The 16,896-nt window shown below is 35.6% G+C and overlaps 1 protein-coding gene across 1 annotated transcript in view; it reads left to right on the top strand.

The window, feature by feature from the left end:
- The window catches only part of LOC309675922 (connector enhancer of kinase suppressor of ras 2-like), a gene marked incomplete at both ends in the record, with an annotated part of 216,230 nt that overhangs the window by 63,860 nt on the left and 135,474 nt on the right, over nucleotides 1-16,896 (top strand). Inside the window, one exon of the mRNA XM_082488349.1 lies at nucleotides 10,832-10,995. Coding sequence (XP_082344475.1) covers nucleotides 10,832-10,995 — 164 coding nt within the window. The remainder of the gene's footprint in view (nucleotides 1-10,831; nucleotides 10,996-16,896) is intronic.

The raw sequence follows: 16,896 nt of genomic DNA on the forward strand, positions 1-16,896 counted from the left end.
TAATTTAAGATCATCCGGACTTGTAGAGTCAACAGGACAATATGAACAAGAGCTGTGGTGCTACACATTACATCCTCTGTGTTTCCATGAAATAAAAAATGTGTGTGAAACCTCAGATCAGCTGATCCACAGCTTTTGCCAAGTAGTCGAACAACTAAGTAGTCTATCACTAACGCTTCTGAATATCCCTGAATATCCCTGAAAAAAAAGTAAAATCCTAGCCTTTTCTTTACTTCTTGCAGCAGTCTGAAAGCAGCTTCCCAGTAACTTTTGGCAACCGTGTGAGGAATTGTCAAGCCTACCTTCTCCTTTCTAGGATTTGTATCTTGCAGGTGTTTAAACTATTACCTGTGAATTAGGTTCTAGACTCACAGGTGATAAAGAAATTGTGTTGAGCAGAAATCTTATTTGTTTGGGTTTTTCACTGTAAATGTCTACACTGGATTTGGCAGTTCTATTGATATCCAGGATTTTTAGTAATAGTGTTGGTGAACACAAATTAATATATTTTGGCACAGAAACATCCATAGCACTTTGTTTGATTCTTCCATGTCAGTTCTCTTATTACCACACAGCTTTGCAAGTGTTAGTGCGTGCCAACAGAGAATGTGATCTGAGGATTCTGGTTACCTTGTTACAAGCTTACTTTCTTGATAGCATTTTGCACCCATGTACGCGCCTCAGAGCACGTATTAACATAGAGCCCTATTGCAAGTTCATCAGAGAGATACTTCTAGGGCAGGATTCATTTCGCCTAACTTTAAAAGTCTGCTTTACAATTATATGAATTTTGTCCAACAAATTAATTTTCTCTCTGCTGATTAGCTCAGACAGATTTGTTATCTATCTTTTCACCATTTTTTTTTCTTCACTTTTAAGACACGGACAAGTGGGGCATACCTCTGTATTCCTTGCACAAGAACTTGTTTGGTGTGATTGTTTTGTTTGGTTTTGTATTTCAAACTGTAGTTTTTTGAAGGTCAATCTGTGATTAAGACTTTCCTGTGGGGAGTGCAAGGTGGATAAATCCTCAGAAGCTGGAGAAAGGAGCTTTCAGTTATATTTATTTGTTCTACTACTTTTGGTTTTAAGATCAGGTCTTGTATACAAAAACACAGTTAATGCTGTTCCTTCCGTACAAGAATTTCTGACCTTTCTAAAATGGAGACAACAGTGGTCTGAAATAAATTCACCTCAATGTGCTTAGGCACTGGTGAAGGAAATGAAACTTAATTTCCTAGTATTTTTCTTTCCACCAGTTTGTGGTGGAAACAGTTACTACTGCAAAAAAAACCCACCTTGCAAATAGAGGACTGGGGCAGGCACTCTGAATCACCTACACCACTACCCTCCAATCTGGGGAGATGAGAAGACAACCTTTGGTGCTTATTGCAAAAAGGAGGAATACAAAACCTGATCACATCAATTATCTGCTTCTAAGCAACAGTACCCCTCATGCACACAAGATAGATGTTATTTCTTCTAACTGTTATTACTGATCCTAGAGATGTTCAGAATTGTTCTGATACAGAGGTATTTGCTGTTTCATAACTGGGTAAAGAAATTCAAGGTTTTAATTATGCTGCTTTTGCATTTTCGTTTGAGTATAAATCAAACCAGTAGCTGAAGATTCTTCTAAATATGAATCCATTTTTTGCCTTGTCAATTTATTTTATATTATCTTTTTATCAAATTCTAAACACTTTTTAAAATGTTTAAATTTTTTTAAAAATTCAGAATGTGTGGAGCAATGGCTGGGATAGTGATCATAAGTTTGCCATCTCAGCAAATAAAAAGAAAACAAAGTAAAGAATTATCAAATGTGACTTTCTTATGGTATAGCTTGAAAAGCATGTATGATGGTGACAGCTTAAGCATCCATCTGCGCTTTCATCCAGTGGTGTATTCCACCTCATTTGTCCCAGTTAAAAATAGCCGGTAACAAAAAGGAATGAAGTTAACATAGAGCAGTTTCTGACCCAATTCACTACATAGCCACACACAGTCGTGCAAAGCACGAGGAGCAGGATGTACAAGGGTACCATTCTAAGTTGGAACCAGTGCTTCTGCCAGAAGAGATTCTCATCAAACTGTCTCGAAAAAGTAAAGCAATATGTTACATGAGTCCAGTATAGAAAATAAATAGAAGTAGTTGCCTTGCATTTGGCCAAAGCATTTCTCTTCTAAAATAAATGTAACAAGGCAGATTCAGTGTCCAAGCACTCTCAGCTTAGTCACACTGGAAAGTGGAAGCATATAATCAAATAAATGGGAGGTATGAATGTGCTGGCTTGCAGGGGCTTGCTAGCACTTCCAGGTCATTCTTCAGCCATGCTGCTTCGAAAATGACCGGATGCTGTTGTTACATCTTTATCAAGGAGAAAATTAATGAAGCTAAGGACAGACTTAAATTTTCATTAGCACAGAGAGCTAATAAACACTTCTGTGTTTTATCACTTTTATGGGAAATTCATCAGTAACAGCATCACTGACATATCTCGAGGTTAAGACTGTTGTGAAATGTGACAGCAAGGAGCATGCTTTTGTGTCTGAAAATGTGATAGGTTCTCCAAGTGTGACACTTTTCTTCCAGAAACATCCTTGAGGTCAGGTCTAGTTCCAGGAAGCTTCTTGAAAATGCTGTTTATTACTTCTGTGATAATACCACTGCTCAAAAACACCTGTCAGTTTGTGAGGAAAAAGTTAGAGTGTCTACACTTCTTATTATTCAGTCATAGGTAATGAAGGCAGAACTATATTAAGTCATTTACTTCATATATACAAATGTCAATTGAAGGGTGATGGTATATCATTAAATCAAATTTTATAAGTGCAGCAGTTTGTTCATTTGTTATTAATAATGCTTGACACATACCCTTATGAAACCTTCTCAGATGGTCTGAAATCTTAAAATACTAATAATTTCAGCCCAACTTTTGTCTTGATAATATAGTTATCCTGGAAAAACACTGCCAGAAAGAGCCTGTAGTTATAGACACTGAGATTCTGGGAAAGCTTTGACTAACAAAAAAAAGTTATAGTGATGATGTAGTGTTCCCATTGGTTTTGCATGTGGGATACAATTTAGGAGGCTGTTTGTGTCTCAGATATGCACTCTTGGTGAAGTGGCTGTGATGCTTGCCCTTATTCAGAAGACGACATGTTGAAGGGGGAAAAAAGCGTGTTCATATGCTTAGGAACCTGCTACTGATTTTCATTTTTCTTGAGGATTATGTCCCTTTTACAAAAGGTGCTTGTGGCTGAGCAAATTTGTTGTTGCAAGTGAAGCTCTGACCTGTTCTGGGAAGAGAAGAACTGGAATTGGAAGCTTCCATCTCCCTCCAGCTTCTGCTCTCACAACACTGCTTCCGTGCTGGTACAGAGGAAAGGAAGCTGCCTAAGTCACGCATAGAACATACAAGAACAGGGACAGTGTGGATGGAGAAAAAAGTGACATCTGGAAATGGAAGCTGGCAGTAAATGGAGGGAGTTGAAGATTTTGCCAGTGGGAAAAACTTATTAGTTTTTCCTAATTAGGAAGGTGAGAGGATACTTTTAATCTGGGCAGTGATGTTGGCTGGCAGGTGGGATGTAGCTGCAGAATGAGGATGCGAGAGGCTGAGGAGAAGCCTCTGAAAGAAAAACCAAGTGAGAGAACTGGTCTGGCTGGATGCTGGTGCTTGAGCGTGTCTGTAGAGGGCCCTGATGGGCCAGATGTGGAGCCTGGCTCTGTCAGGAGAGGGGAATAGGAGAAAGAGAAGTAGCTTGTGAATTTGTACAGACTTATCCAGTGGTCCGAGACAAGTGGAAGTGTACAAAGTATACTTTCCAGTACAGTTCAATCCACTTTGAAGCCTGGAATGGAAGTCAACTTTTTTGGTGTCAGTCGGTGTCTGGGAAACATTCATTCAAAGCGCTCATCCCTCTCTGCTTCCCGTTCATGCAGACAATGGATCTGTAAATTCAAGTAGCAGAAGTCTTGCCTGCATTTGCATCTAAAATATCCATCTGTATCTGTGTGAATATTACAGTGACGCAGAGGAAACTCATCTGGGAAGCAACATTTAAACACATTATACTCGCACAGTCAAGCATTTAAAGGTCAGATAATGCCAGAACTGAGGGATTTTTTTTTCTTTTAGAATAATCTTAATTCTTTCACTTTTGTGTGTTTGTGCATTCATGCTATGACTTGTGATTTTTCTAATGCATTTTCTGTATGAAATTTTGTAATCTAGCTACTATATTGTTATAGAACAGGTTTGTAACAAGTAGGATTAAAGATACAAAATACAGCATGATACACTCTAGTTTTTAGATAGACTGTAAACTTTAGGAAAGTTTAGGTCTGAAAGGCTCCAAGCTTGGTGTTTTAGAGTATTTTCAAACACACCGCCTTTGTCTCTTTCTGAATTGTGGGGGTATGAAAAGCCTTTTCTCCAGGCACTCTAAAGAGTTTTTTTTTTTCACCTGAAAGGGCTTAAGAACAAATAGCTGGTATTTAAGAGTGAGCTTAGTGTGAACATGGTCCTGAGGATTATCTCTTTTCTTTATTTGGACTGCATAATTCTTAAAAAGCTCTTAACATCATTGACAAAAAATACCCACATGATGATTTTCACTGTTAAATGTTATGTTTCATTGTTATAAGGACTGGAAAAAGAGCCACTGTGCCTAAGCTCAGTGTAATAAATCAAAGGTGGTTTTGATCAAGAACGCCCATGAACTGATGTGTGCATTCAGTAAAATGACATTTAGGAAAAAGCATGCATTCTCCACCTACTTCTCTCCATTAGCCGACCAATCAATTTCTTCCAGATCTTTCTAGTTAGATGCTAAAAATTGCTTTATATGGAAAATACCTTTGTGTTTTTTTTTTTTAACCCAACCTTTTTACTTTCTGTAACTACTACTACTTGGACTGAGCCTGTAGATGCTGTTAAACGCTGGATATATTTAAACAGATCTGCATATGTAAACTGAAGGTAGTGCCATGTAAACTGAAGGTAGTGCCAGGAGCAGTAGTTTGTGTTGCCTTCCCCAATTAATTAGGTAATTTCCAGCACAGAAATGAAAGTTTCCTTTTTTTGCCAATAATGAATAGCTAATTTTCTGGACTTGTAAGTTGTTTTGTCTAGGAAGAGAAGCCATTGGTGGTGGAATCAGGCGAGGTGTCTCAGGTGCAGTCCCATTTACTTGGAAGGTCATGTGTGAGGTAATTTGCAAAAAACAGCAGGAATCAAAATACATGTTTCTTTTTTTTATGGCTCCAAACCTACGTCAGCAGTCTTCCTTTCTATGCCTTTTCTCAAAGCACTCACAGTTTCTGTTTGTCTTGTACCTTTTCTGCTCCCTTCTTTGCAGTGTTTCTGTCCTTTTTTACCCTTGTCACCCAGGGGTAGCTTCAGTACAATCAGTTTTCCTTTGAATTATTAGATGACCCTGGTGGCTCAGAACTTGGCTCACACTCCAAAGACGCATGTGCTGGTGCGGGCATGTTCCTGTTGTGCACTGTGGTCATATTGTACAAGATATCTGCCCTCGCAAACGGGCTCAGTCACCATTTGCATTTATCTTGACTGAAGGACACAGCAGCTTTAGTGGATTTCGTCCAACATCTAGCACCACAACATTTAAAAATTGAGTTTGTCCCCGTTTCACTTTGATTTATTGATTTTTTCACAAGTCACTATTCTGCAATGACAGAGATATGATTGTTGTATAGCTTTTATTAGTCAAATGAGATACATTAATAAGGATATTAATTTGCTCTTGGCAGACCATAATGTAATCCTTCTGAACAAACTGAGATCCTTCCGTTGACTTTCAGGTTTTGTCCTTTAGACCCAGATTCCACAGACACTTGTATCTATACTTGAAATCTGCTGTTGCGTATAAGCCTTTGTGCAATTGTGATTTCAGTATTCTGCTATGTGCTTTTTATTTTAAAATTCATTTTAATTAGGGAAAATGTTAAATACTTTCTCAGACCCTTCATCAAAGCGATTTTGACTTCTTTGCCAAACTGGCTGTAAATGGACTCTAGCGCTTCCTTGCGTCAGTGCTAAACTGCAGAAGCCAGGAGTGGTGAATGCACTTCCAGAGCTGTTTTCCTTCTCTTTCATCCTAGACTCTAAAAGCAGAACGAGCAATGTTGCATTTTTATAACAGCGTATCATTTTGTATACCCTCTTCTGTCAGAAGAATCACCTAGTGAGAGCAGTCATGTTTGTGACAAGCTGAACTGGCAAGGACCTTTCCTGTCTGCCCTCCCTGTAACCCCTCCATTTCACAGCCAGCATTCTGCTGTTCTAGCCAGCTGTCGGGTATTTTCCTCTGGGAATAATGATGTAGTATGAACAAAACCATCATTTGGTCAGGAATTTTTAGGATAGATTACAAAACCAGTGTCATTTACAATAAGTAACAAAAATCCATTAAAATACATGAAAAGGGGAGAAGCAAATAAATACGATTTTTCATAAATATCTCCATAAATTACAAATGACAGACTTTTTAAAGTTAAAAATTACTTTTCTTTTGTGATGGATCACACTTGGCAAAGTTATCTTCACCACTTTCTCCCCTCTAAGAGCTGCCCTGTCTGCATAATTTGACTTCCTGCATAGAAGGCAACAACTTGTGCTTTTCCTTCATTTATTTTATTTTTTTTCAATATCCCTAATGCCACAGAGAAAGAGACAGCTCTTTATGTAACATGGCAACTATGTTTGTGCTTTTAATGTAAAACAAACCTGATGTTTGTTGACATCAATGGAACGATTCATTTTAATCTTAGTGGGCCTTATTGCCCACAAAATGTAGCATCTCTTTTGTAATGTGGGCTCTGAGTTAATACTTAAATCTGATTTTAGCTAGCTCTACAGAGGATTTTTCTTTTATAACATGTTGGTTTTCTTTGTTGTTTTAATGATTCTTTTTTATCAATTTTGCAGTTCTGAAAAGAAATATCTTAAAGCTAACTGGCTTTTCTTTTCCTGCCCTTTCTCCCTACTGTTTTTCCACCTCCCTTTTTTTTATGTTTCCTTGATTTAGGCAATTTACTGCATGCCTTATTTGCAAAATCATAGTTTGCAGTCATCATATCAGAGATGTTTGGTTTTCCTCTACTCTTTGAGATAAAGTTTTCGTAGTCCATGTGGATGCAATAAGCTTTCTTTTCCTTAAAAATGGAGAGAGACAATATAGCAGATCTCTCATCATGGATGTTAAGTCTCAGCTTTAAAATAAAGCATACATGTTTAAACCCTTTTCCTTGAATTTAAATTATTGCACTATGAAGGACAGATTTCTTAGTTACAACCTGTACCCCAAAAAAGTAAGAATGTGAAGAAACAGAACTGCAAGCCTCTGTGGTTTTTGCCTAACTGATACTGTGTAACTTGGGAATAGTGGTTTAATTTTATTTACCTACATATAAAACAGAGTTAATGCCCCTTACTTCTTTGTAGTTATGAACCTTAACTAATTTAGGTCTTACCTGTAAACAGACATTATATTGATAATATTGCATAAAAAGCACTAAAGAAGCCTAAGTGCCTTGAAGAAATAAATATTTCGTTTGCCTTTGGCGAGTCAAAATGATCTCATTCTGTACTCTTTCTAATGGCATCTTTGATATTTCATGCTAAAAACAATTATAGCCATGATAATAAAGAATGAAAACTACTAAATTCTTGCTTTGTAACACCTGAGACATATCAAACAAAAAATTTTACATTGCAAGAAAAGAAACAATGGAATACAATACCTAGTTCCTAGGTAGACAGAAAAGCAGACAGCAGTGGACAAATTTTTCTTTTCTTGTGTGTATTTATTAGATGCTGTCATGCTATGAGACAGCCTGGTCCTTTAATGATATATTTCTGTATTCTATTGTCAACTGCCATACTGTTTGCACCATTAAGTAAACGCCTTCTAAAGATGCCCTGGGGAGCTATTACAGAGCAGTATGAATAATACAAATTTCATATTTTGCTCTCCTGTCATACATTCTCTCTGGCACAAAGTCACATTTAATACATCTGACTACATCTTCATAAGATGTTATATTTGGTGTTTTCTAAATCTTTCTGAACACTAAAACTGCTTATTTGTGGCCACAGATACTGAATTTTTTAATTAATTTGCTTCACTTTTGTTCAAAATAATTTCATTTCTGGTGTCAGTTTCAGTGACTTTCTGATGAGTTTTAGGAAAATATTCACTAAAAGCAAATCTGAAACACATGGGGTTTGGAATTGAAACTCTGAAATTGAATTGAAACTCTGAAATTGTTTCTAGGAACTGTTATTGATCAAGCAGGGAACAGAAACGTGCAATGGCTCTGAATTTCAAATGTTTTAAATAATAAAGGCAGAACTCGCAGTGACCAGTTTTCATCCAATCCAAAATGAAATATAATTACATTAAATCATTCATTAAATCATTTTAAATGATGAACACGTGCAGCGAAAAAGCCTCCTGTTTGCAGACAATTCAAGAACAGAGGAAAGACTTGGGTACAAGTTACAAACAGATTGCTGATTTGACTTTGTTGGGTTTTGTTGTTTTTTGTTTTTTTTTTTAAACAAAATGAAACAAACAACAAACCCCCCAAACTACCTCATACTTACGAATAACAACATAAAATATGATATTTTATATCACTAATCTAGTTTTGTATGGAATGTATGTATAAGTGACTACAAAGCTGCGCGGGTTACTTGGTAAATGATGAATGAGCAATATAACAACTTAGGAGTCTCAGTTTACAGAGTAAATAAATGAATAATTTTGAAAAATAAATTAGTTGAAGGAAACTGCAATATATGCCTTTGTATTTATGGAACAGAAGAAAAATGTATTGTTTTGTTAAATTCCTGTGTTCTCACAGTCCTTGTGTCTCAAGTGAATTATGTTGGCTTAATTGAGACTTAAAGTGTAATATTCAGCATGCCAAACATAAGGTGTTAGATCTCTCATTATAGAGAATATAGAGAGAATAGAAAAACATGGACAACATCAACCACTTTTGTCTACAGGATAGTTTTAAATTTCACATTTTCTGAATTAAGTTTCCACAAGCTTTCACTTCCTCAGCAGGTGGTTTGGTTATTTTGACCAAGTCCTCCTGTAACTTTTAGAAATTTGTCTCTGGGTGCTAACTAGTCCCTACATTCAGTCATGCTGGGGTGTTGCATGATAGTAATATCTTTAGTTAATATTTTCTGTTAATACAAAGTAGGCAAATTTTATTAGATCAAATTAAATCACTAGATAATATCTAAGAAGGTATTCTTATAAATGGAGTAATAGATAGTAGTGTAGTTTTCTAATATATTTTCAGTAAACTTCCTTCATGCTCTTGTTTAACCCATTTAGTGTTCCTGTACTAATTTAGAGGAATATATTTCCGTTCATCATTGTGAAACTGTATCATCCAGTTACTTAAAAGAACTTTTGTGGTTTAAAAAATGTTAAAATAATGACAAATTTCTCTTTAAAAAGGTACTAAGGTACATGACAGAATTATCTGTTTCTATACATTAATAATCCAGGCAATAAAGACATTAACTTTTGCTTTATTTGTTTGTATTGCATTTGTGAGAACTTGAAAACTGACAAATAGGAACAATATTGATCATATGCCTGTTGCTTTCCTTTTCTTTAAATATATTGTGTTTTCTTAAGTGCTTGCATATACATTTTCTCCTTAATTTAACCATACTAGTAACTTCATGTGTATTTAATAGAAGGCTGCATGCAGAAGTTATGATATTGCAAAGCTCTTATTCTTGCTTAAATGCCCAAGTTGGCTATTTCTGTGTCTTCTGGATATCTGTTTTTTTAATGGATCTCAATTTTACCTGCTTCACTGTAGGACAAATAACTGAGAATTAAAGTGTTCTACTTAATCTTAGTAGATGAAATTATTGAAGCTGAGTTTTTCTAGGTCTCCAGAAAATCATACACATATCAGGTTTTCATTGAATCTAATACAATTCTAGACAGAGTCCTTGAGGGAACTCTGCATAACCTTGTGTATCTTTCAATAGTAAAGAGTCTAGTGTTCAACTAATTGTTCTAGCTGGAAACTTAAAGCATGTGTGTTTCTGAAACAGATTTGGAGGAATGAAAAATATTTCAACTTACTATGTTAATCAGTCCCTGAGAAATAGAATAATGTGGCAACCACCAAATCTGTTATTCTTACCATATCAAGTTTCAGGAAGAAAGGGAATAATTTGTGCATGGGCAAAATTGTATTAATTGAAAGTTTTGTAATAAAATTATTTATATGTTATTGAGTTTCAGAAAGTTGGATAGTTGGACTTGGAAAAAAAAATAATTAAAAATTGGCACTGGGTGTAGCAGAGTTAGTGTAGGGGGTTACTAAGCCTGAGAACCACTCTTCCTAATCAGTGATAGCCAAGCCATATAACTTTGAGGAATACCAGGAAGAATATGCTCCTAATCATAACTTAAACTTACATTTAGTTCTTCATGACATCATAAGAGAAAGGTTTTCTATAAGGTTACTCTCTGTGCTTCTTTGTCCTTCCCCTTGTTTCCCTAATAAGTAGCGTGAAGGTTTTAAATTAGAATTACAATGTTTTAGAATTTTGAAAATAATATCTGTAATATAAGCTTTTCTCTTTATGAGTATGCACTATACTATGTAAGTTAAATTATGATTTTTTTGCATATTTTCCATAATAGGTACAAACAAGGAATTACATTTGTATTCCCAAGAAATTTCTATATTTGTGAAGTACAGAATTGTGATTGTTTGTTCTCTGAATATGCATTGTTGGCTTTTTTTAAATAGGCCTTGATGATTGCCTCCAACAATACATAAAAAATTTTGAAAAAGAAAAGATCAATGGCGAACAGCTGCTACACATCACTCACCAAGAGCTTGAGGAATTGGGAGTGACTCGCATTGGCCACCAAGAACTGATACTGGAAGCAGTTGATCTGCTATGTGCATTGGTAAGTCATTTCTTGCATCACTCAATAATCTGGGTTTATAAATTTCCAAACCAAGAGTAAAATAACGTAGACTACACTCCACAGCTATATGCTTCTACAGACACAGTGACATTGCTTCATTAAAGGACAGACATTTACACATTTCTTTCAGCTGTAAAGGAATTATATATATCCATTTTATGATTACGTATGATGGTCTTTTATTGTTCTTCCTCTAACTTGCTTGGTCTTGCATTCAAATACTGTTGACTATTGCTACTGGCATCCATATGGTCCTGTAATTATATACCATATGCCCTCATATTTCACTGACATTTGCCACACTGTACTAAACCAAGTAGACCTGAGTGTTTTAACCATGCCAGCATTCAAAAGGATGGTACTAAGAAGCCAGAAGGTAATGCTAATTAGACTGGAAGATTGTTTAAAGTGAGCTTCAAGACAAGATTGGAAAGATGAAATTGATTTTATCTAAAGTACAGACATGAGTCAATTTAAAGGTGAGGTTTTTTGATTGGGCTGGGTTTTTTTTTAGGAACCTGCAAGCATCCAAATTTGGAAGAAAAGTTTTTTTTTCATGTAATGAGTTATTAATTCAGTTAGCCTCTTAACAAAGTATTTGATATCAGAAAATTCTTTCTTTCCTCTGTTATTTAATTCCTACCAGCTGATAAAATGCAATGCATTAATTCAATTCTAAAGAAAAAATGACTTTGTGTAGGTGAACAGGTGAAAGGATATTGAAAATACAAAAAAGTAAAATAGTAAAATTATGTAGGTAAATTACATATGACATTCCCAGTATTTTACTACTTTGTGCAAAAGCAGAACTTCTGATAAACTAGGTTATACTGTGGGATTTTGATAAGATAAATTGTCTCCAACAGTGAAAATCACAGTAAAATAGAAAACAAGCAGGAAAAATTGACTTGATATAAGAAAAAAGCAGTATGAAGTACCTTTTGTTATGCATATGTTTCTTGCAAGTACTTGTAATTACAAAAGGCACTTAATGTGGCTTGAGATCTACTCTTATGAATTAAATAACGTATATGTCAAATCAGAGATATGCTTTTGGCTTCGATGCAGCCATACCTGTAAACTGGTGGATACTGCATAACGCATAACCCCCAAAACTTTTGTGTTTTGGAAACATTTAAAATCGAGCTCAAGAGTTTTTCCTCTGAAACATTTTCCACATAAACGGAAGCTAAATAGCCCACTATGTTATGTTATCTAAAGAAAAATGCAATGTTGTGCCCTGACACTAGTCAAAAATAGCCGACCCAAGAAGTTTCCTCTGGAAACAGAACGCCCTTCAGTCAAGTGTGCCCACTGGGAGGACCCTTGCTGATTTTTTTTTTTTTATTATTATTTTTTCTTTTTTAAACAAAGAAATTGTACCTCTTAAATGCTGGCCCTGCTGTTGGTCAGTAGTGCAGCTTTTCTCTTACTGTGCTGTGTCATGACCTTATTTTTTCTTTTAAAGCAGTATGGGGATTTTCCAGCTCCTGGTATCATTTATTTAGCCTCCTGCCTTTATGCCCTTACCCTTTCTTTCTCACTCTGACTCTAAAATGCTGGGGGTTTTGGGGTGTTGGGTTTTTTTTTCTTGCTTCTAAATTTTTATCTTCCTGCCCATTCCGTGTGTTTTCTGCTGACTGAGTCTGCTGCCTGCGGCTCTGCTCTTAGGGGTTATTCTCTTGCTTCTGACATTTTTGCCTTGCTGCTGTGCACAATGCATTCTTCAGTTCTTGCAGCTTCTTACTGAGCAAGGATCACAAGTAAAAGTTTTACAAGATTGAGTATAATATCTATTTTAATCTGTAATAGTTCATGAGAATTTTAATCTATGTAACCAAAAAGCATCATTAAAAATTTCTCTTAATTCTTTTAAATAATGACAATAATTGAATGATAGGAGATCTGATGCTACCTTTATTAACAACTGAAATACACTTTTAAAATAACATAATTATATTCTTATTCTGTACTAAATCTTGAAACATTATTAGATTATTGCACTAAAATCTGACTGCTGGTTGAGTGATCAGTGAAAAGTGTGGAGTTCATCACTGTAACGGATTTTTAGACTAGCTAGTAAAAAAAAAAAAAAAACAAAAACCAACCAGAGGAAAGACCTTATTTAAAAAGTAATTTAAAAAAGGGGGTGGGGGGAGGAGGATGGTATGGGGGTACCCGTGTTTTGATTATGCCACTAAACAGGAACTAACATGTAAGAAATTATTTGAATCAGAATATGTTAAGGAGCATGTAATTTTACCCCTGGTTTCCTGAGTTGCTTTATAAGCAAACTTAATAGAGTTTATGGGCAGCTAGAATACAGCCCAGTCAGCAAGATGTCAATACATTAACACATTGTATGTGTGTTTGTATACATGACGTGGACAGGGTGCATAAAGTACAAAGTATATTTGTAGATTCATACATACATATACTTCATATACTTAAAATTTTTTTTTCAAGGCTTGTTATGAAAAGAATTGAGAGGAAACATCAATTCAAACATTCTGGTCTAAAATCACGCATGTGGAGGGATGGTAACAACATGAACAATAGTTTGTTCTCTCCCTTTGTCTCTCCGTTTGCCCCATTCAGCGTGGCGTGTGTTCCCAGTCCCATGCTGGCAAAGCATCCACAATGCAATGCAAACTGTGTTTTCCTCCTATCTGGATCACAGATAGCTGCTTTCCTGTTTATATCAATATATGTCAGTACTCTCTTATGCTCTGCATATCATCCACTCACTGGGCCATGTCAATGAGCATTGATTTTTTTACCGCCCCCCACCCTCCCCATGGATTTCTTAATTGATTTCTGTTTGGCAATTGACAGCGTCCAACTTACATGACCTATTTCTTCCAGGCAGTATGAACAGGATGTTACACTCCATCTTAGCTGATGGGTTGTGTAACGATTTAAACAGAAGCATCTCCAATGTACTGTAGAAATCTCTCAGGTAAGCTTAGGCTCAGTGATGCATCAGGAATTCAGCTGCATGCCAGTTCTGAGTTTAGCTGCAGAACAGCTATGTTGCTTCAGGAAACCAAGAGAAATTTGACTGTCTTAGCACAAGCTCTTGGAACGCACTGAAAATGCATGTTGTGATGCCGTATTTTCCATATGCTCTCCCTAAGGGCCTGGCCATCAGCCCACTGCCTTTTGAGGGGGTTGGGAGTAGTTGTTTGGGGGTACACATCAAAGATCAATGTCTCTGCTTCTGTCATAGTGATGCAAGCTGTTACACGATATATACATAACTAAATGCTGACCCATAGTTAGGGTTCTAAGTGCAAGAGAAAACAAAAAAAAAAAGGAGACACCTCCTGTGTTTCTTCTTCCCTGTCTTGAACTATATATTAACTGGACTCTCAAATGCAAATTATTAAAGGCGAGGAAGGTTTACTATTTGCGCATTAGCCCTCAATATGATTTTATGTCCACTTTCCACAAATAAACACAGAAAAAACCCCACCCTAATATTATGTCTTGGTTAATTGATTCAAACCATCATATCATTTCTGAATAAAATCAGAAGAGATGTTACTAACATGTACAATCACAGATCATAATTTTTCTTTTGAAGGAAAGCTGAATTCAGAGCTTTCTTTCACTGGGCATTACATATGAGAATTCTATCTAGAAAAGATTCTATGCTGGAAGAAGACAACCTGCAGTAGGCAGGAAGGAGATGTAGGAAATGTAAACAGGGAAAAATAAAAGCACTCAATACAGCTGTGTATAACAGAAGTGGGAAGATGGTGATATAGAAGTATACTTATTTTACCTTAAAAAAATAAATAAGTTAAAATGTTAGAAAATCTGGGTTTTGGAAGGGTAAAATTGAAGTGCAAAAGGTGAGACTGTCACTGTAGGAGGAAAAGTACTGGCGCTTTCTTGGGATTGCTCAGGGTTGAATTTATGTGCTATGAAAGGAAAAGTCATAGGTGAGCCATACTTTCTGCTTCAATTCTTTGACCATTCTAGAAAGATATTTTTGAGTAGTGTTTTAATTATGAAGAATATTGGGAATGATGGCTATAGGGAAAAATCCTATCTTGAAATCAAAGTCCCTTCTTACTTGTGTGGTCAGAAGCTGCTCTGCAATTATTTATTTGAAGTGACCTAAATAACATCTGTGGACTAAAAAGTGCAGGCCATTTAGGGTTTGGACTGTAATTTTATTAAAGCTGATATGCTAATGTGGATATGTATTGGAGGACTAGTTGCACAAAGGCATCAGCTGACTGAAGTAGTAGTAAGGCCTGGGGAAAATAATTCTTTGATAGACAGTAAAATGTATTGGAAAGAAGAAAAAGGAGTACTTTTGAGGTCAACATGGCTTGCTGTTCAAATCCATGCAACTAAATTTAATTTAATTAGGACGGTACTGGAGTCAGTATGTTGTTCAAGCCCACATAAATTAAAATATAAATAGTCTAGTGGGAAGAAAGACTTTGATAATGAATGGAAGAAAAATGAATGTAAAATGGAAAGAATGCTTAAATATAGATTGTATCTAAAGTAATTAAAAATACTGTTAATTCATAGGCATTCAGCTAATTGGGCACTGTGCTGTGATAACATTCAAGGAGAAATAAAGATTAGAAAGTTTCCGTCTGCAGTTACTGCAAAAGCTACCAACCCAAGCATGATAGTTTTTCTGCTAGAAGGCAAAGTCAAATCACCTGTGGGTCAACATGTTTATAACAACTGGTGTGAGTTTAACTTGCTTGCATATTTACTACTTTCTTTAAACAATGTATGGGTCATAGCTACCAAACACATATGCTTTGTTTTTTTCTAAAATATTTCTTTATTAGGCATCTCTAACAAAATTACAACAGTAATAGAATTTTGTTGGTCAGATGGAAAGAAGTTTGCAATAATTTATTTTGAAGTATGCCATGCTGAATATGAAGCAGCCACTCTTTCATAGCTGCCTCTGTATCTATTGATAAGTTTTGCTTAAATTAATACTACTTTTTAATGGCCGTATCTACAATGATCTCTCTTGAGATCCTTTTTGTCTTTCATTCTGCTGATACGCTTTTTGATTTGCCCATACTGCGAGTATATTAGGAAGTATTTTTTCTTACTTTACCTGATATGTAATCAAGTTTCATTTCTAACAAGTCATTTGATATGTCAGACATATTTTACCTCCATATTTCAAAGGTTATTCAAGGTAATTATTCTAGACTGAAATCTTCATTTTATTTAGATATTGATGCTTAAATGAATTGAAAGAAGTCTTCTTTGAAATGGAATGGCATCTCTTTTAGTGAGAGATGAAGAGATATTCCATCTCCCCAATTCCTAATGAGGAACCTGGCACGTACATTCCTTTTGTCTATACTAACATATATGCATCCAGAGAGCTTTATTAATCTCAACTGGAAAAGAAGTTCAACTTTTGGCAGTCCAGTGCTATTTATTATGCTGTGCCAAACCATTGAATTAATACAATGGAACGGCTTAGTTAATCATTCCACATATTAGACAGGATGTATCATCTTTTGCTTAGTCTAATTAGCTGCTTCATTCTTTTTTAGCCTTTCAAATCACGCAAGTTGGAAAAAAAAAAAGCAACCCTATTTTTAAGGGTTATCAGTTGCCAATTTTTGCATTTTAAAAAATCTTTTAGGATCAGGACATTGAAGGAAGATAATTAAATTTGTACAAACAGCTCACAGGAGCCTAAAGTACTTTTTTGTTCACAGGTATTTTACCCACATGCATGCATAATAGTTTTGTCTTACTGATAAGAAGTAAGAAATTCAAGGTCTTGCTAAGTTGGTACGCTGAAAAAGGAGAACCTTGAGTGTAGTTGTGTAGTATCTGTGTTGACTACCTAGTACAAATGACTCTCTAATTGTG

The sequence above is a fragment of the Vanellus vanellus genome (genome assembly GCF_965231255.1).
Source record: "Vanellus vanellus genome assembly, chromosome: 10".
NCBI lineage: Eukaryota > Metazoa > Chordata > Aves > Charadriiformes > Charadriidae > Vanellus > Vanellus vanellus.